The sequence below is a fragment of the Aotus nancymaae genome, unplaced genomic scaffold, assembly GCF_030222135.1.
Source record: "Aotus nancymaae isolate 86718 unplaced genomic scaffold, 86718_ANA_hifiasm-v0.15.2.pri h1tg000008l, whole genome shotgun sequence".
Taxonomy (NCBI): Eukaryota; Metazoa; Chordata; class Mammalia; order Primates; family Aotidae; genus Aotus; species Aotus nancymaae.
The window spans coordinates 23,449,634-23,469,439 of NW_026988419.1; the positions used below are offsets into that span (position 1 = coordinate 23,449,634).

General features: G+C 34.0%; 2 protein-coding genes and 1 long non-coding RNA gene across 8 annotated transcripts in view; 1 reads left to right on the forward strand and 2 right to left on the reverse strand.

Annotated features, from left to right (window-relative positions):
- Positions 1 to 15,983, reverse strand: LOC105712793 (uncharacterized). The gene is made up of 4 exons (XR_001106402.3): positions 10,489 to 15,983; positions 7,376 to 7,416; positions 5,307 to 5,366; positions 1 to 3,830 (listed from the first exon to the last, which is right to left on the reverse strand). It is a non-coding gene; the product is annotated as an uncharacterized LOC105712793 (long non-coding RNA).
- KANSL1L (KAT8 regulatory NSL complex subunit 1 like) overlaps positions 1 to 17,531 on the forward strand; it is a 143,735-nt gene extending 126,204 nt beyond the window's left edge. For all 4 annotated transcript variants that reach the window (XM_064373041.1, XM_012445995.3, XM_064373040.1 and 1 more), the window contains exons 9-15: positions 7,334 to 7,462; positions 9,408 to 9,526; positions 10,350 to 10,474; positions 12,010 to 12,061; positions 13,766 to 13,878; positions 14,760 to 14,928; positions 15,786 to 17,531. In XM_064373041.1, coding sequence (XP_064229111.1) covers positions 7,334 to 7,462; positions 9,408 to 9,526; positions 10,350 to 10,474; positions 12,010 to 12,061; positions 13,766 to 13,878; positions 14,760 to 14,928; positions 15,786 to 16,016 — 938 coding nt within the window. In that variant the 3' untranslated portion in view covers positions 16,017 to 17,531. The remainder of the gene's footprint in view (positions 1 to 7,333; positions 7,463 to 9,407; positions 9,527 to 10,349; positions 10,475 to 12,009; positions 12,062 to 13,765; positions 13,879 to 14,759; positions 14,929 to 15,785) is intronic.
- The window catches only part of RPE (ribulose-5-phosphate-3-epimerase), an 18,932-nt gene continuing 15,409 nt past the window's right edge, over positions 16,284 to 19,806 (reverse strand). For all 3 annotated transcript variants that reach the window (XM_064373043.1, XM_012445999.2, XM_021667029.2), the window contains one exon: positions 16,284 to 19,297. In XM_064373043.1, the coding sequence (XP_064229113.1) occupies positions 19,175 to 19,297 (123 nt within the window). In that variant the 3' untranslated portion in view covers positions 16,284 to 19,174. The remainder of the gene's footprint in view (positions 19,298 to 19,806) is intronic.

Consider the following 19,806-nt stretch of genomic DNA (forward strand, 5'->3'; position numbering starts at 1 on the left):
TTGACAATGAAAATATATTTTTTATCAAACTTAATGAATACATGAGGACTACAACAAAAGTTTAGTGACAAACATGAGGACATTCCTATATGGAGACAAATACCCTGTTCCTGTCAGAAGACAGTATCATAACTAAAGTTGTCAATTTGCCCCCAAATTAATTTACAAGTGGAATATAATTCTAATCAGAATCAGAGGTATTATTGGAACAAAGTTATTCTGAAGTTTATCTCAGACAGAAAATGTTGAACAGCCAATTAAATTTTTAGATTAATAGCAGGACTATGAAGTTACAATCATTAAAACATGGTGGTTCCGATAGAAGCCAGATCAAGGGAGCTTAAGAAAAGCCTAGAAACAGACAGTGATATTTCCTACCATGTTGAAAGAATGGCCTAGTCAATAAATAATAATAAATGATAACGAGAACAACAAATTCTTATGAACCATCCTTTATATATCAGCACTGGTTGAAGGGCTTTATATTACTTATTTAAGTCTAACTCTGTGAGGTAGGTGTTATTACTCTCCTTGACTAATCTTCCCCCAAGCACAGTTGAGTAATAGAAAAGCCAGAATTCAAACCCAAGCTCTATGTAACTAAGTTTTCTTTGTAATCAGAGGCATTAAATAATGACTCTTTGCAAGAATTAAAAACTGAGATTACTACCTCATAAAGTGCTTTAAAACAAATTTAAGGTGGATGAACATTAAAATACATTTCAGTTGGATTAAAAAGTTAAAAATGAATTTTTAAAAAAGGAATGAAATGTGTTCTTGATCATAATGAAAATAATATTAACTGAGAGCTTATATGTCAGACAGTGAGAATGTTTACTACTTTTGCCTATAACATTAATCATTTTGAATATTATAATCATCAGTTTGGGCATAACTATAGTAAAAACAGCACCTTCAGATATCTTGGATAACATTAAGAATTGATGCAAGCCTTTGGGGAGCTCTGTGAAATGGATTACAAGGCCTTTAAATTATGTGTTTTTGTGTAAGCTCAGTGTGGTTTAAAAACTCCCTTGTTTAGTTTTGTACCTATTCCCAATAAATGTTTACTGGACTGTTAACCCTGTATTTTGACCCAATTATTCCATTTCCAAGAATCTAGCCTAATCCTAAATATGAAACAGCCTTTATTCACAACTATATTCATCTTAACATGTTTTTGTGATAATGAAAAATTAGCAAAAATTTGAAGAGCATAATAAGGATATAGTTAAATATACTACAGTGGAATATACAGCCTTAAAAAAATAACTTAGCTGGGCGCAGTGGCTCACGCCTTTAATCCCAGCACTCTGGGAGGCTGAGGTGGGTGAATCACCTGAGGTCAGGAGTTCAAGACCAGCCTGGCCAACATGGCAAAACCCTGTCTCTACTAAAAACACAAAAAGTAGCTTGGGCATCCTGGCACACACCTGTAATCCCAGCTACTTGGGAGGCTGAGGCAGGAGAATTGCTCCAACTCAGAAGGCAGAGAAGTTGCAGTGAGCCAAAAAAAAGAAAAAAAAATCTTAAAAGTTTAATATAAGGATGGAAACATACTCCTATGTTGTGATATAAAAGAATGTTGTGATATAAAAGGATGAAAATATTTTACTTCTGTGTCTGGTACAATTATAGACATGTAGAAATATTTATTCTTATATCAACCAAATGCAATGTGTGGACCTTGTTGAGACTGATTTAAACAAACCTGCTGTTTATACACACACAGTTTTTGAAACAGAGAAATTTGAACATGGACTAGCTGTTAGATATTAATGAATTATTGTTAATTTTGCTACTTATAATAATGCATTGTGGTTACATAAACCCATATGCACTTTTTCAGTTTGTTAGTCACACTTAACATATATGTAGATGTAGAGATATGTCTGGGATTTGCTTTAAAATACTCTAGCAAAAATTTGGTGGGAGAGATGAAACAAGATTGGTCATAAGTTGTTCACTGCTGAAGCTGAAGGATAGGTACATGGGAGTTCATTATTTGACTTTCCTTTTGTGTTTGAAATTTTTCCATGGTAAAAATTAAAGAGAAAAAAGATGAAGGCACCAAAGACGAAGAACAATTAGCTATGCTTAGGGGAAAAAGCCTAAAGAAATACAGGAAAATATAAGTATTGTGTCCAGTTACCTTTTAATGATGCGATTTCACTTGTTGGAATTTGTCCTGAGACTACATTTTTTTCAAAAGGGAAAAAAATGTGTCCATGAAGATGATTATTTTAAGAATGTCTGTAATAGCATTATCATTATGATGATAAGTACCATGGCCAACAGCTAGGGAATAGCTAAAGAACATTGTTTCTAATCAGAGGAATGTTACACAACCATCTGAAAAAATAATAGTGTTATGTAATAAAAATATAATTATATATTTAATTAAAATTGATTTCATATTTGAAATATATACATATGAAATATAAAACATGTATTACTGACTGAGAGTATACAAATATGAAAATATATGCTATTAGAGAAGATTAGATAATTACATTTCTTTTAATTTTGTGCTACTATTTGACTTAAAAAAGTAAGGCAAGCCAGGTACAGTGGCCCACACCTGTAATCCCAGCACTTAAGGAGGCTGAGGCAGGAGGATCGCTTGAGGCCAGAGTTCAAGACTAGAAGGTCGAGGCTACAGTAAGCCATGATTACACCACTGCACCCCAGCATGGGTGACAGAGTGAGACTCTGTTTCTAAAAATAAAAAATAAGGCAGTTAAACGTGTTAGGTATACAATTAAGGGGAATGCATAATGTAATGAGAGATTTCATCTTACATATCTGTCTTAAGTAGCTAGTCATTAATTTTTCCTCTGGTTAGTGATTTGAGTTCAGCATTTATTGAGCATTTATTGCCATGCAGACTATTAAGTGCTGAAGAGTCAAAGGTGAGTTACAGGCAATCAAAATTATAATGTAATGGGGGAAGATACAAATAACTATTATATAGCATAATGGACACAGATGATAAACACATTTGAAGGCTGAGTGCAGTGGCTCATGCTTGTAATCCCAGCACTTTGAGAGGCTGAGGTAGGGGGATTGCTTGAGCCCAGGAGTTCAAGACCAGCCTGGGCAACATGGCAAAACCCTATCTCTACAAAAAATATAAAAATTAGGTAGGCATGGTGGTGCATGCCTGTAGTCCCAATGTCTTAGGAGACTGTTAGAATGCAGAGTCTGATTTAGTAAGTCTGGAATGGGACACATTTCTTACAAGGTCCCAGTGATTCAGATGCTGTTGGCCCATATTGAGTAACAAGTCTTAAAGTAACAAAAACAAATATATCTTTTGTCATGGAGACATGAAGTAGTATTCAAATATCTATAAATAAGGCTGGGTGGCGGCTCACGCCTGTAATCCCAGTACTTTGGGAGGCTGAAGTGGGTGGATCACCTGAGGACAGGAGTTCAAGACCAGCCCGGGCAACATGGTGAAACTCTGTCTGTACTAAAAATATAAAGATTAGCTGGGCCTGGTGGTGCAAGCCTGTGGTCCCAGCTACTCAGGAGGTTGAGGCATAAGAATCACTTGAATCCAGGAGGCAGAGGTTGAAATGAGCCAAGATCACACCATTGTACTCCAGCCTGGGGAACAGAGTGAGACATCATCTCAAAACAAAACAAAACGAAACAAAAACCACCAACAACAAATATCTATAAATAACTTGGCGTTCCTGCTGTAGGGTAAATTGCATGAAGGTAAGCAGACAGATCTTTGCTTGGATTTATCCTGTATGGTCCATTAGATTTGGCGATTGACAACAGCATTGCTGATTTCAGGCAACAAGTAGAGAAAAGCCAAACTGTAGTGGGTTAAAGAGTGAATAGATCACTAGTGAGGAATACCAGACAGAACCAATTTAAGAGTTTATACTTATGAAAATATTCAAAGTTATAAAAGTTATGGAAGAGAGTGGAACTGTTTCAGATACAGGACCTTAATGAGATCTTCCAACTGCAATGACATCTGCAATGAATAGTTGAAATTATCTGTATATAACATTATAGGGATTATTGGTGAAATTTGAATAAGGTCTATAGATTAGGTAATGGCAGTGAACTGCATGGCTACATAAGAGAATATTCTTTGTTTTGAGAAATACACATTGATGTATTCAGGGCTAAAGAGGTGTCATGTCAGCAACTAAATTTCATTTGTGGTCTCAAAGATGGAAAGCAAATGTGATACAATGTTAACATTTGGGAGATTTCAGTAAAGGGTATATCGACATTTTTTGTTCCATTTCAAGTTTTCTGTAATTCTGAGATTGTCAAAATAAAATTGTTTTTTAAAGATAGATGGGAGAGGAGGAACAATAGCACCATAACCCACACAAGCAAGCCAGAAACATAAAGCTCAGTCTTGTTACCCACACTTCCGCCTGTCTAAACCACTTGCCAAGTTGTCAATATGATCTTACGTGTTACAATTCAGTTCTTGCCTTCGAATACTCTCACAGTCCAGCATCTCTTATCTATACTGCTGAAACAGACTTCTAATCCATTTTTCCCTTTAATCACCGTAGGCAGTGACCTCTTCAAAATGCAAATCAAATGTCACAAACTGCTCCCTATCTCGTGGCTTGAAAATATATGAGAAGGAATATTCTTAACACCTTAAAACCCTGTCTACATAGGCTGGCTCCTCCCTCATGATTCTTTCTCACCATGCTTCCTTACTCTACACTACATAGCTGTTCAATTCCCAAATTTGTCCTGTTCCCTTGGGCTATTGCACATGCTATTCTCCTCCTGGCTATCAGCTATTTCTGTTTGTATTTGAAATCTATCATTTCATCTGGGGAAGGCTTTCCTAGCGCTCTTACTAGTGCTCTCTTGTACATTCTCAACATCATGTAGTTACATAGCTGAAATGCGTATTTTTCTATCACATTAAAATTGCATTCCTTGCGATAACACCTGTAAACTGCAAGGACTGCTACCAATCCTAGTTTTGCTTACCTAGGATTTAGAATGGTGCTTGCCATGTAATTGGTTCTCTGTAAAGTAGTTGGATGAATAAAAGGGAAGAAAGTAAAGACAGGAGATAGGAGAGATGTTATCAAAGTGTGATCTCAGCATGGACTCTAAGAGAGGATTGGGAGAGCAAGAACTGAAAGGCTGGGAGGTTTGTCAACAGAACAGCTGAAGAGGATGTGTAGAATTGTCATACATTTCCTACTGTTTCAAGGGTCCATGAAAACCTTTTAAGACAATAAAGAATTAGAAGGAAAATGATGTGAATAAAACATTTGAATAAAATTTAATTTAAAAATCACCTTTTGTGAAAGTTGATTCCTTCCCAACATTTGATATGTTTTCAGAAGAGTGGAGAATTGCTTGTAGAAAATAAGAGAAAGGTGAATTGTTTAGCATTTGCTTAAATGCTACAGCAAAATGTTACTAAAACAAGAATGGACACTAACTATTAACACCTACATGTTTTAACACACACATTTTAAACTCCACCTCTCACAAGTCTAGTTACCATTTTAGTAAGTTTAGATTATTCCTCTCATGCCGTTATCTTGTATTAATAACTTTTAGGGTATCATCTGTGATGTGCTGTTTATGATTTATTTTTCATTTGCTGTTTGACATTCAAGTGAATCATTGAAATCTTAGGGTTTAATATTGATTCTGGAAAAAAATTTAGCTATCATTTCTTCAACTAGTCCCTCCCTTTCATCCTCTCCAGTCTCATCTCTTACCCCATTCTGGTCTTTTTTCTCTTCATATTTTCTATCACTCTGTTCCACCAAGTTATGGAATTCCTCTTCCAGACCCTGATTTTGATTTTCAGCTGTGTCCATTAAGTTACTTAGCCTAGTGATGATTTTAACATTTGAACAATTGTTTCTGACATTCCTCTAGAGGGCCTCTTACCTGTTTCTCTTGGCAATATTAGAGTTGCTAATCTGTATTCTGTGAATGCTTCATTAACTATTTTTTGAGATGGTTCTTCCACTTGTGGTTTGTACCTCTTTTTTAATGTAGTGTCGGTATTTAGATTTTTGTCTACTTATTGAAGTTGCTACTCAGTTAAAACTGTTCTACCACTGCTGTTTATGGGACCCTTTTGATCGGAAAGGTACAGATTTATACTGCAATGGTATTTTCAGAATAATTTGGGGATGGGCAGGACATTTCAAAGTGGGGCAGTTGTGCATTGCCTTATTTCTCCAACCATTCATTTCTCTGCCCAAACCTGTTTTGTTAGGCTGACTGAGATACTGGCATGTGCAGTCAATACAGCATTGCTCCAGATAGTTGTCCTGCTTCCAGTTTTCCTTTCTTCTGGGCCTAGAGCACCTTTGGTGTTCATCACACATCTTTGTGGCAGTACTTCACTGTGTGCTTCTGCTCTGCATTTCCTCTTCAAATTCCATACAGTATTAGTCTTTCAGAGATTCCTCAGAAATTCTGCTTTATAAGTTCCACTTTTTGCTTACAAATATGGATTTACATGTGCATATCTGTGCATGTGCCTATGTAAAAAATATTTGTCTATCATTTTTAGAGTCATTTGCCATCTTGAAACCAGACACTCTTGTCAGCTGGTAGGCCATGCATGCCCTTTATTTTAGTGTCAGTGAGTTTGGCACTTACAGCTTACATATTTTTCTACTCCTTTCCATATCTCCCAACCTTTCAAAAAATAAGCCAATTTGGTTATTAGATCAATCATGATAACACTAATATTTACTGAACACTTATGTCAGACACTTTTACTATTACAGGAATAAACTCATGTAATCCTCATAACCCCAAGGTTGCTGCTATTATCCCTATTTTACAGATGATGCAACTAAGGTACAGAGATATTAAGTGGCTTAAAGCTGTGTTAAATACATTATTTTTAAAAAGTGAAAGAATGGTGCTAGTCACTGTCAGGGTGGATGAAATCTGGTTCTTGCTCTCAAAGTCTAGTCTGACCATGTTGAATCTTACTTGGTCTCAAATTATTTCCAGATTTAAGGGTAAGCAAGAACTTTCTGATCATTACCAAGATTTATATATCTGAGCAATCCTCACTCTGTAATTTGGAAGTTTCTGTAATTTGGAAGACTTTGAGAACATATCACCTTCCCTTTTCATCCCCCTCAAAAAATGGAGAAAATACAAGAAACTGGAAATTCCCGAGGATGTTTTTAGTTGGAGTTGTCTATCTTGGTATTTAAGGTTATATTTTTCTGTAATTTTGAACTGATATCTTAAAATTCTGCAGTTACAAATAAAAACAGATTAACATGTTCATTGTCTGTTAAGGAACTAAAACTTAATATCTCCTTTTCATTTGTTTTAGTACATAGTACTTCTCTGAATCAATGGAGAAATGGATATTCACCTATATGTAAGCCTCAAGTAAGGTCAGAATCTTCTGCACAACTGTTACAGGGAAGAAAGAAAAGACATCTGAGTGAAACAGCATTAGGTAGGTTAAAGTGAGGATATAAGCAGTGGTGCTAAATATTAAAAATAAAAAATTCTGATCTTAACCTGTCTCATGGGAGTTTATAATCCAGAACAGCCACTAATTACACAAAACATCTATGACCCTGCAAACATAGAACAGCATATTCCCAGTTAATTCAGAATTATTTGTGGACTGGTATCTACCCACTTTATGGCAATTAAGTATTTCCCTCCTGTGTTCCCTGACTAGTTGTCTTCTACTAATCATACCCTGGGTGGGATTTAATCTTCAAAGTTGTGTTCTAGGCTCAAAATAGGCTAGTGCAAAGTTACCTTACAGAAATTGATTACCTGTGGAGATGCTGATGCACTGCAAATTCCTCAGGATTTTGAGAAAGTGAACAAGATTCAAGTGAAATACTCAAATACCTTGTTCAGTTCTCCTTAGGAGCCTATAAACTTAAGAGTTCTAAGATGATCAAGAGATACCTTTGGAAACTAGAACTCTTCTAGTAATACAAAGGGGTTTATTTTGGAGATTTGGGACAAGATAGTTGCCACAGTTATTGCAAATGATAAAAAAAAAAAGTTAAATGGCAAGATAAATTAGAAACTACAGCCAAGGTGGCTGTATTAGGCTGTAATTATACAGAATGGATTTAATCTGTTTATCTCTGGTGTCTTTAGATAGTCCATGATAAAAGACCTACCTAGTCACTATCTGATAACTATCTGATCAGCTACAGTGTAGCAAAAAATGAACACATTCCCACATATGTCCAGAGGTTTCATTAAGCTTTTTAGTGTATCACTCTTAAGAACAGAGAACCAGGTATCACCTAGCTTTTGAGGAACTGTCATATATGCATACCAAAACGTAAGAAAACTTAAAAAAAAATTAATAAGATGCAACATGAAATATACATTACCTAAGATATAAAATGTTTCATCTGAACTGACTGATACTTTAGATCTAACTTCAAGTTTGATGTACATACAGGAATAGAACAAATGAAATGACATACGACAAAGAAATAACAATTCCAAAAGGGTAGGACATCTGGTCCAGCCTGTCATATGTTAATTTAATAAAAAATGATTTATTCTAGACTATAAGAAACCTAGGAGACAACAGCCAATTTTAATATGTAGATCCTTATCTAAAGAAACTACTATAAAGGCTTTTAAATAAAAAACAACAACAACAAATGGAGATATTTAAATATGGACTATATTAGATTTTGTATTATACAGGAAGAGTTCTTGTTTTAAAAGACTTGTACTAAAGTAAAATAAAGGCAATAAGTAAGTAAATACATACATATATATGTGTATATATACACACACACACACGCTTAGAAACGGAACCAAAACAAGAAAAAAAAGAACTTGGAAGAAATACAGAAAATACCAATAGAAAGTAAACTTCTAATCAGTATCCTGAGAGAACTAAGAAAGTGCATCTATGAAAGAACAGATGCCATTAAAAAAAAAAAATGAGTGCCAGAAAACAAGTACTTTTGTAAATATGTACTTTAATAGCAGAATTTTTTCAAAAAATTAAGAGTATTCAGAAGACTAAGGGCAGATGCCTCACAGAAATGAGAATAAAAAGTCAGATATGAAAAGTATGAGACTAGATAAGAAAATTAAGATAGTTCTGGTAGTTCAATCACTAATAGGAGTCACAGAAAACAAGAATAAAGGGATGAGATGAGGGATTATTCAGGGAACAATATGAAATATATTGGATAAAAACTGCCAAGGCCCCAGAAAATGGAAATAACTTATGGTATGACTGTGAGTAAAGCTCCTCTCTTTTCATTTCCTTATTTTTTTGTTTTCTAATACATGAATTAAGAAAAAAAGGAATCAATGATCTGTCATGCAATTAGGAAAATAATTCTAATGATACCTATTAGTCATGTTTAATGTGTGACATTCAATTGCTCTTTCCATGGCAGGTGAAAGAACTAAACTTGAAGAATCTGATTTTCAACACACAGCATCAGGATCCCATAGCAATCTTACCGTTGTTTCTAATGTCAACGTTTTATCAAGAACCCAGAATTCATCATCACGAGTAGGTTTTTCTGTATGTTGAACTCTCAAATTGCTTTAAAAATAAAAGCACCTGATTTTGAAAATAATTTTATGTATTTTGTTAATCTATAACGGCCTATTTACTAGCACATATTAACAATTATCTTGTTAGAAAACAATTAAATCTGACTCCATACAACTTATTTTTAACTATGAAGCTAAAAGTTCATTAATATTTGGTTATAGCTTCTTTTTCTGTTAAAAATTTAAATTTTATCATGTTCATCTCTATTCCTTAACATATGAAGCTAAATAAAGTCTTACTAATGAGAATTCGGGACTTCTGTTGTTCTTATTCTGTTTTGTTTTGATTTGGCTTTTTGTTATCTGGCCAGGGAATAGAGAGGTGGGAGGCTTTAGAAATGAAGAGTCGGAAGCTCAGGAACCAGGAACACATACACGAAGAGCATACTGAAGGGCTGACCAAAAATATTTCACCGCCTTTCCTAATAAAAAGTGGGTTTGTTACTGATCATTTCATTGACATTTAGGGTGATATATGCTAGTTTTTTCTGATAAAGTGCTTTACATTTTAAAATATATTTTTATGGTCTTCAAAATAAGCTAATGTGCATGGACACATAAATACACATTACACATCTACCAAGAGACTGTTCTGGTTTACAGAAGGCAGAAATATTTTCTTATTTGGTTTTAACATATTTTAGTCAGATTTTGTAACGATGTATTTACAAAAATTATGTTAACAGGTATACTGCCATATTATCTTTATATAACTGATGAAAGGAGGGTATCATTACAACTACACAGTACTGTAAAACTACTGTAATCCTGTTTTGCAGAATGCTGCACGACGGAGATTGAGAAGTGAAAGCTCTTATGACATAGATAACATTGTGATTCCCATGTCATTAGTAGCCCCAGCTAAATTAGAGAAACTCCAATATAAGGAAATACTCACTCCAAGGTATGTATACTTACATCTTCATATTTTTCTTTCTTCCTTCCTTCCTTAATAAACTTAAATTTTCAAAGTGAAGTTAGAATTTTAATTAATGAAAGGAGGATTCTTCTCCCAGTTCCTTCCCTATAGCCATAGAGGGGAAATGGCGAAAAATAAAACATTACTAATGCCTTTAGAAAAAGTGTTATGTAGTATCACAACTTAGTTCTCAGTTTTTATTAAGATTTGGGAATTCCTAGACTAATTTACTTTAGCATTCTTAGTCTTTTTTTCATTCAGTGTCATTTAGTTATCTACTATGTGTATGACACTAAAAGGTACTTTAGTGACATAAAAACTATAGCAACAAATAATCCTTGCCCTTAAAGATAATGGTGTGGCCCACATTGCAAAGAGTTCTGAGTTTTCATGGGGTATTCACACTGTAAGACAGTAATACCTGTGACAAAAAAAAAAAAAAAAAAATTATGTATTGCCAAGTCAGCAATAAACACATTTAAAAGATGAGTGGGAAGGCCTGGAAAGTCATCCATGAAGGAGTGGGAAGGTGGAAGGACATTTATATAGGGATACCAGAGCAAGGCACAGGCCAAGTGTGTAAGGCTTAGCCAGATACTGTTTTGTGCAGGTTGATAATGGAAGGCTAGAAATAAAGTTAGGTCCAGATTGTGGAGGTCCCTGAATACCATGCACAGATCTGCTCCCTACTAGCAGTAAAGTTAGCCAAACTTTTTAGAAATGATGAATGCAGTTTCTTAAGAATATAAATATGACACCAGGAAGTAGAGACAGAAAAGGTTGCAGAGACAGGTGGGTAATAATTTCAGTTAATTGCTATACATCTCTATTCTAATTTCATAATTTATTACTTCATAATTAAATAAAATTAAAAAGAAATTATGAAATTTGAGGTATTAAGAGAACTTAATTTTTAGAAGAGTTCTCCTGTGAGAACTCCTATCATCCGTGGATACCTGTTGCATAAGTAATAAATCACATTTGTGGCTATGATGTTCTATAGCAAAAATACATTTCAACTTGCAATGGTAGGCTGGAGCTAGCTGGTCGAGCAGATTGTTAAATATAGAAGACTTCTGTGAGCCAGTTGTTAAACTACTGATGGCTCAGAAGGGGCTATGGTAGGCATGCATTTTCACACCAAAGAAATTGGCAAACATACAAATCAGGGCTTTTTTCCTTCTCTCTTACTCTTTGGCCAGGCCAGTTTATCAGCATACCACTGACTTAATTCAGTCAATACATAATTATTGTATATATATAAAATGCAGCTATACAGAACAGACTGTTCAACATTAAGGCCAAAAATAAAGTCTCGTTTTCTCTATTGTCCCTTTATCATAACCCAAATATTTTTTCTTTTTAAAAAAATTAAGTATTAAAATACAACAGTTTGAACCATGGAAATGCCAAGGAAAGAAAACACTAAAACATTTAGCGTTTAAGTATAACATTAGAGTATAAAATTGCCACATTTAGATAAATAAAAGCTGTTTAAAATTGGTTTTTATCTTCAACAGCTGGAGGATGGTTGTTCTTCAGCCTTTGGATGAATATAATTTAGGCGACGAGGTAAGCTACCTTTCATGCAATGAGATAATTATACATTATGTATTATGAAGCCTGCTTACTTTTGACATTCAGGGAACTAAAGGAATATATACTTATACTGATTTTTTTCTTTTCACTTATGAAAAAGGAAGTTCTTTTAAAAGAATATTCAAAAAAATGTTTTGTGCAAATTTGACTATAAGTCTAACATACAAATACACAAGAATTTAAAAGGGCCAAAAAATACAGCATTTTTGAGTTTTTGAGATACTGAATTTACTGAATATACCTTCATTCTCAGTATTAATCAGTTTTCTGCATGAGATTAGTCTCATCATTCAAGTTTAAGTGCCATTTTCAGAATCTTAGGGCCAATTCACTCTTCAGTTTGGAAAACTCTGGACTTTAGAAGAGTAACGTGGTATATATCTCATGTAAGACTTGTTGAGTCTAGGGTAGTTCTCATAACAGTAATCAGATATTACTGTTTTTGAAGTGAAATATTCATAGGAGTCTATAAAAATAGCCTCACACCATTTCAAATCAGGCTGTGACACCAAATGAATTATGATAAATTTGTTTTTGCAGATTTTTGGATTTTGGAGTTGCAGGTAAGAGGTTATAAATATGTATGGGTAAAATTATATCAAGAATAATTATAGGGAAAAATACTGTGTAACCAAACTAATTCCAAAGTGCTGGTCTCTAGAAAACACTATTGAAGACACTTAATTTCTGTCAAGTAACAATCTTTCTATGCCCACTGGTCATGTTTTTCAACTACCAAAATTTACCTTTTAATGACCTTTCCTCTTCTAATGTATTCTTCCTTACTTCTGAATGATCCTAGCCAAGAAACTCAAATTCTTAAACACCATAACCAAGGTAGTGTTCCAGGTTCGAAATCTAGATAAGCCATTCATTAAATTAATTCCGATTTATCTAAGATAATTAGTTTTACTTTTCTCTGATACTAACATGTTCTTAGAATAGTGTGTGCTCCACAGTGGGTAATTAATAAAAACTCTTGAATGAATAAGGCACTACACTAAGCTGTAGCAAATGGAAAGTACTGTGAACTCATTTGTAGTCTACTGAAGTCTTCAGATATGAACCAGTAGTAAACAAGTTTTTTAAAAAGTTTGAGGCTGCAGTGAGCTATGATTGTACCACTGCACTCACTGTAGCCTGAGCAACAGAGATCTGTCTCTAAAAATAATAATTGTAAAATAATTAAAACAACTTTCCGACTCCCCCTTTTCAGGAATTTGAAGCTCATCTTGTAAAATTTGTTCTCTTGACTTACAGACAGCATTTATTTTAGTTTGCTTCCTACTGTTTTCTACGTGAGAAACTTTTTGAAACCTTGAAACCTGATTTTTTTTTTTGAGACAGAGTCTCGCTCTGTCACCCAGGCTGGAGTACATTGTTACAATCCTGGCTCACTGCAACCTCCACCTCCTGGGCTCAAGCTATTCTCTGCCTCAGCCTCCTGAGTAGCTGTAATTACAGGTGCCCGCCACCACACTCGGCTAATTTTTGTATTTTTAATAGAGACAGGGTTTCACCATCTTGGCCAGGCTGGTCTTGAACTCCTGACCTCATGATCCACCCGCCTCAGCCTCCCAAAGTGTTGGGATTACAGGCATGAGCCACCGCACTTGGCCTCATCTTATATTTCAAAACGTTTCTGATTAAAGCAAAAATCTTTATTTCTAATTCCAGATGGAAGATCTTTCTGATGAAGTCTTCTCCCTAAGGCACAAAAAATATGAAGAGAGAGAGCAAGCCAGATGGTCATTATGGGAGCAAAGCAAGTGGCATAGAAGAAACAGCAGGCAGGTTACAAATTTAAAACCCCAAACCACAGAATCCATGTGAAATGAACAAAACCTCTGCATGAATTTTGGGGGAGACCATTAAAAAGGAAAACATGATGATGTAACATCAGCTATTTGTGCATAGAATGAGCTTATATTCAAAATATATTTGAACTAATTATATAATGATAAAATTAGTTTCTGTATTTTACTATGTTTCTTAATGTTGTCAGCCTCAGGAATAGATTTAACTAACAAATAATGTGAAAATGCTCTGTATATATAAAGTAGGTCATTTCGATCAACTTTTATAGTGGACCCAACACTGGGGACTGGAGTTTAAGTAATGCATTTTAACATCACTACTTCCAAAATATGTTTTCCTTTAAAAATAAAAAATTTCTCAAGAAACCTGTGCAGTCTAAAAAGTCTAAAATACTTTTAGAAACACAAATGGGCTTTGAGGGAAGGGGAAATAAATCAGACATGATTATTATATATGTGAGAAAATCCCTGGTATTTTATATTTATTATACATTTGATCATTTTTAATATCGCCAAAACTCAGAAAGCAAGATTGTGTGAAGTCTGATAGTCACTTTAGTTAAGGAGCATCTTTCATTTAATTAGTCAGACAAAACATAAAAGCAAACAAAATACACAACAAGAACAAAAAAACCCCACTTATAATTGGGTAAAATATTTCATAAAGTATTATTTCATCCTCTTGAGTATGAAAATCATAAATAGCATCAGGAAGATCATTAGAGGAATTTTTAAAAATCTTTTGGGCAAAACTGTTTAAAGTTACCAAGTTAACTTGACTCAGTGATACCTTGGGTGGTTCATACATTTTCAAAAAATACCAAATAATTGTGTTTTCCTCATTTTCTTGCTAGAGCTTACAGTAAAAATGTTGAAGGACAGGACTTGCTTTTGAAAGAATACCCTAATGTCTTTAGTAGCAGTCAGCAATGTGCTGCTGCAAGTCCTTCTGAGCTTCTTTCAGAGTACCATGATCTGTGTGCACATGGCTTACCTTCTTTAAATGAAAGTCAAGAAACCAAGGTAAGTGTAATATATATAACTAAACTCCCCATTCCTTGCCTTTTAACTACTTGTTTGTAGAAACTACTTTTTACAAATTAAGTTTTTAACATCATTACATAACAAATTCAGTAAGATAGTTAGGTATGGAAGATCTGTATTCCACCATTTTGTGTCCACTACTAACTACAATCACCTTGTGTAACAAGTCAATTCAAATTTCCACATACTCATTTATCTATTAGAGAATGGAGGTACTATCAAAGATTCATTACAAAACAAACCTGATTAGTGAAGAACTGAACCTGCTACATGGTCCAAAGTTAGCTATTTCTTTCTCCTCATATCTAACATTTTTACATGCCTCACCAGACCTAGTTCCCACCTCAAAGGGATTGCTTTCTAACACTGCATCCATAATGTTCTTATACCTTTCTTCGTAAATAGATATTGAAAAAGAACTAGATCTAGAATGGAGAGAGTAGAGATTACAGAATTAATAGGCAAGTTGCAGAAAGCTAAGGAAAGAAAAAGTTAATAGATACCTTTAAGAATGAAAATGAAGATATTGTACAAGTAATCAAACCTGAAAACACTTTCAAAAGGGGCTTTCCCAAAGTGCTCTTAGATTGGAAATAAAGACCATTGCCTATGGCAGCATTTCCTCTTCTTGGCAGAGGCAAAGTAAAAAAATGTCACTAAACAATTCTCAATATATTCCATTTTGAGATCTAGACATTTAAGTTGAAATGAAAATTTGTACATTTATGCGCTAAAAGAACAGAACAAGTTATTACAGTATGGACATTTACAGATTACTTGTTAGATGAATTTAAACAAATTAGTTGAAACTTAACTGAAAATGTTTCCCCTTTCAGTCTTTGTGGTGGGAACGACGGGCTTTTCCACTGAAGGGTGAAGATATGGCAGCCTTATTATGTCAAGATGAAGAAAAGGATCAGGTTGAAAGGTCAAGCACAGCTTTCCATGGTGAAATCTTCTATACCAGTGTACCAGAGAATGGCCACCATCCAAAAGAGCAGTCAGATGGAATGGAAGAATACAAAACCTTTGGTCTAGGATTTACTAATGTTAAAAAAAGTAGGTGACAGGGAACAGGTTAAGAAAACTATGTAAATGTAGGAAAGACAGGAGGAAATAAAGCCCTGTTCTGGATCCCCCATCCCCTCCAGAATGAGAACATGTTCTGCATGTATTAATCTTTTATGCTGTTTAAGAAGCAGGCAAGATAAGTCTGTTTTTCCTTCTGGAACCACAAGGGTAACTAGCTTTTCATCTACAGACAAGTGGTAGTCATTTGTATTTATCATGCAACTTACAAACACCAAGATATTAACTGCTTCAATTTGATGTCAAATCACATTACTGGGTAATTTTAAGACTATGTACCCACATCATACATACATATATATACACATACATACAAACTTGTGCGCCAAGTGACAGCTATTCTTTGTTTATATACATGGTAATTCATTAAAATTGCCTTAGTAATATATTAGAATATATAAATATGTGTTTAAAATAAATATACATACACCCCCCCATGTAGTTTTAAAAACACTGGCAATGACCCACTCCACTTGGAAATGCATGTATGAACTACTCTTATGAAATGTAAGCTGCAGTACATATAAAACACAGATTTCTACTCATAAAAGACATCTGAAAGTCTTGAATATAGAGATGGAGGGTTTTTTTTTTTTTTTTTTTTTTTAGTTTTTTAACATGTTTAACCAATAGAAGTTATTTACAGAAATTCGTATACCAGATAATACAAAACTCCTTTATTCAAAATCACTGATATCTTTTGGACTAAACACAGGCTTTCCGTTTACTCCCAACAGAATAAGGCAAGCAAATCTAAGTTAAATATTGGTGCACTTTAATACTGTCACATCTTTGAAAACTCTATTTGAGTTTTACCTATTTCATGCGTCTCATGAAGACACCAATTTACCAATTTAAAATGAGCCACAAACAGTAAAGTCCTATCAGTATAAAAATTTGAAAAAAAAAAGATGATTGTATTTCTAGATTAGCAAGAAATTAGTAATTCTGGCTGATTTCTATTTCTAGCTAATTTGGTCATTCTTTGCCATAGCTTACTCCATTCAAATAAACATCTATTCTTACTTGCATCCTAGACTGGGAATTAAAATTTTTCAAAGGACAATGTTTCAATATTGGATATTGAAGAGTACACATTAAAGAAAATTCCTTTTGAAGTTATGAAACCATTTTATTCTATGTGAAAGTTGAGGACAATTTATATATAAATCACTTTTTGTCATGTAAAAAAGGTTATTCAAGTTTAGTACCTGCATAACTGAAAATATTGGCCATTTGGCCTAGTCTGTGAGATTTGACACTAAGTTTTTGTTAGAGATTGAAAATTATACTAGTTCTTTTAAGGGGTAAAAAATGCAAATTCAATACTAACCAACTTTTGCTTGTAGTTTTACTGTACATTTATTTTTAAAGAAAAAGAAAACAAAAGCCAGACAAACCCAAGTTGTCCAGGTAAACAAACTCAAATCTTTGTCACATCTGATATTATAATCTTCTATGTAAGTTTTTTAATTAAAGTTATTTCTATATGCCTTGTGTTGTTTGACTGTTATTAAATGTGACCTATTCATGGCACAAAGCTTTCCCAAGCTGAAATAAAAATAAACATGAGCAAATTTTTACCTTATAATGCAGGAAAAAACCCAAGCAAGCTCTAGTCTATGCTTAAGTATTAGCATTCTTACTTTTTAAACCTTATTTCTCAAAACTCATAGTAGCCTCAAGAAGTTTATTGATACTGGTCCTGATATTTCTTGCCATATTTATAACAAGAGTATTTACAGGAATGAAGTAGTTGACATGTATCTTTAGACTCTGTGTAATTTAGAACACAGTTATAAATACTTATTTTATAGATTGACTCTGCATCCTGTCATCTTTCAGCCTACCTGATCTTTCCTGGAATAAAATAATATATCCTTGAGGTCAAGACCATAGTTCCAGAATATTCTCAGCCATCTGGTTCTGCTATAGGGTAAAATTAGACTGGAAATAAGACAATGTTAAGTAAAAAGCTCCTTTTGCCCTACCCACCTCCCAAGGGCTCCATTTGTAAAAAGAGTACAGATCAGAAATGCTACCGCTTTCCAGGGTACCATCCTACTGTTAGTTTCTTCAGTTTTTAAATGGGGACAAAAATATCTGCTTTATTACTACTTGCAGAGGTGATTTACAGATTTAATGAGAATATATCAAAGTACTTTATAACTCGCAATATATAAACTTATATAATGCTAGCCACTTTGTATCGAGCATATTCTAAATTCCGGGACTAGTACTGGAAACTTTACATATATAGTATTACTTCTTAATTCTCAACACAACCCCACAGTTGTTATAATTACATTCAACGTATATAAGTGAGTTCAGAGAAGCACAAAAAGGTTGGGTGATTTGTTAAAGGTCCAGCTAGAAAGGGGCAGAGTCAGAATTCAACCCAATATTACTTCCAAACAGAGGCTTTACTTTTCCCTTCTACTTAGAGATAACACAACAGCATTATTTAACGACCTTAAAAATGGTGGGGAGCAATCACTGAATAACTTGCTTTGACAAACACCCTGATAAAATCTATGCTTGTATTTTAGAACCCCTGGGTTTCACACATTGTTTTCATAGTTTTTACACATCAAGTGTAAGGTGAAAAGTGATAAATTTTGAGAACCAGTAATATGGTATGCCATGCCACCAAAATTTGTATTTTAAAATTCCATTCAACTTGTATTTCCAAGCATATAAACAAATCACAAATAACATGAAAACCATAAAGACTTCCTCTGCTTTTGGAAAACAGCTGAGAAACAACAAAATGCTTTTGAGAAATACAGAAAAAATTTGTTTTTGTAGTGTAGCTAATATGCCCTCATTAGGCATTAAGACACTTTTCTGTTTGTAACCTTAATGCAGTCATAGTTTTACTCTTTATAAAAATCAAGCCTCTCAATAAAAACAGTATCTTACTCACTAATCGTTAAATTGCATCACTAAAAATGTGGTTATACACACCAATTTCTAACCTTTCAGACTATTCTGCACAACCAATTTTAATCACTGGAATGAATAACTGCTCAAAAAAGCAGTACTGCTTCACTTGCATTATGATTTGGTAGTCAATATTCCTGTTTTCCAATAAAAGGGAGATTTCATGAACAGAAACATTGGGCTCCTTATGGTTTCATCGATCAAGAGAACGTTTCTGAGCAGCTTCTGAGCAAACATTTCTTAATAGGTTGATCACAGATCTGGGGTCTTCACTCCTCATAATAGCACTGCCAGACACAATCATGTTAGCTCCTGCCTGGAAGAAGTAAACAGTTAGGTTTCTCAAAGGAAAATGTCAAAAAACCTGAAACAGAATTCCTGGACTAGAGTGTCTACCCCTGCATTTACCAACACTTCAATCATATGAGAGCCACTTTGAGATTAAGCAGACTTAAGCAATCTAGTTCAATAAGGAAATTTAAAATGTTCACAAATGAGGATGTGAGATTATTTTTAAATGTGTCTAAAAAATCATTGACCTTTCTGGTAAACCAACTCTTAATGGTATCATTGCTATTCTACATGGTATCATTGCTACTCTTAAGCCTTTACTCCTCAATTCCACTAAGGTTTTCCCAATATGTACCAATGCCTCTATAGTTAATTAAAAAAAAGAAAAATTTTAATCTTTGAATTATATTTATATGAATTTGTGAGTGTGAAAGGACAACTATTGCTAAAATGTGAAATTATCCATAAACTATGGCAAAATTAAAGTGATTTCTCATTTTTGTGTCAAAAAGCGGAATGTCTCTTTATACTTCA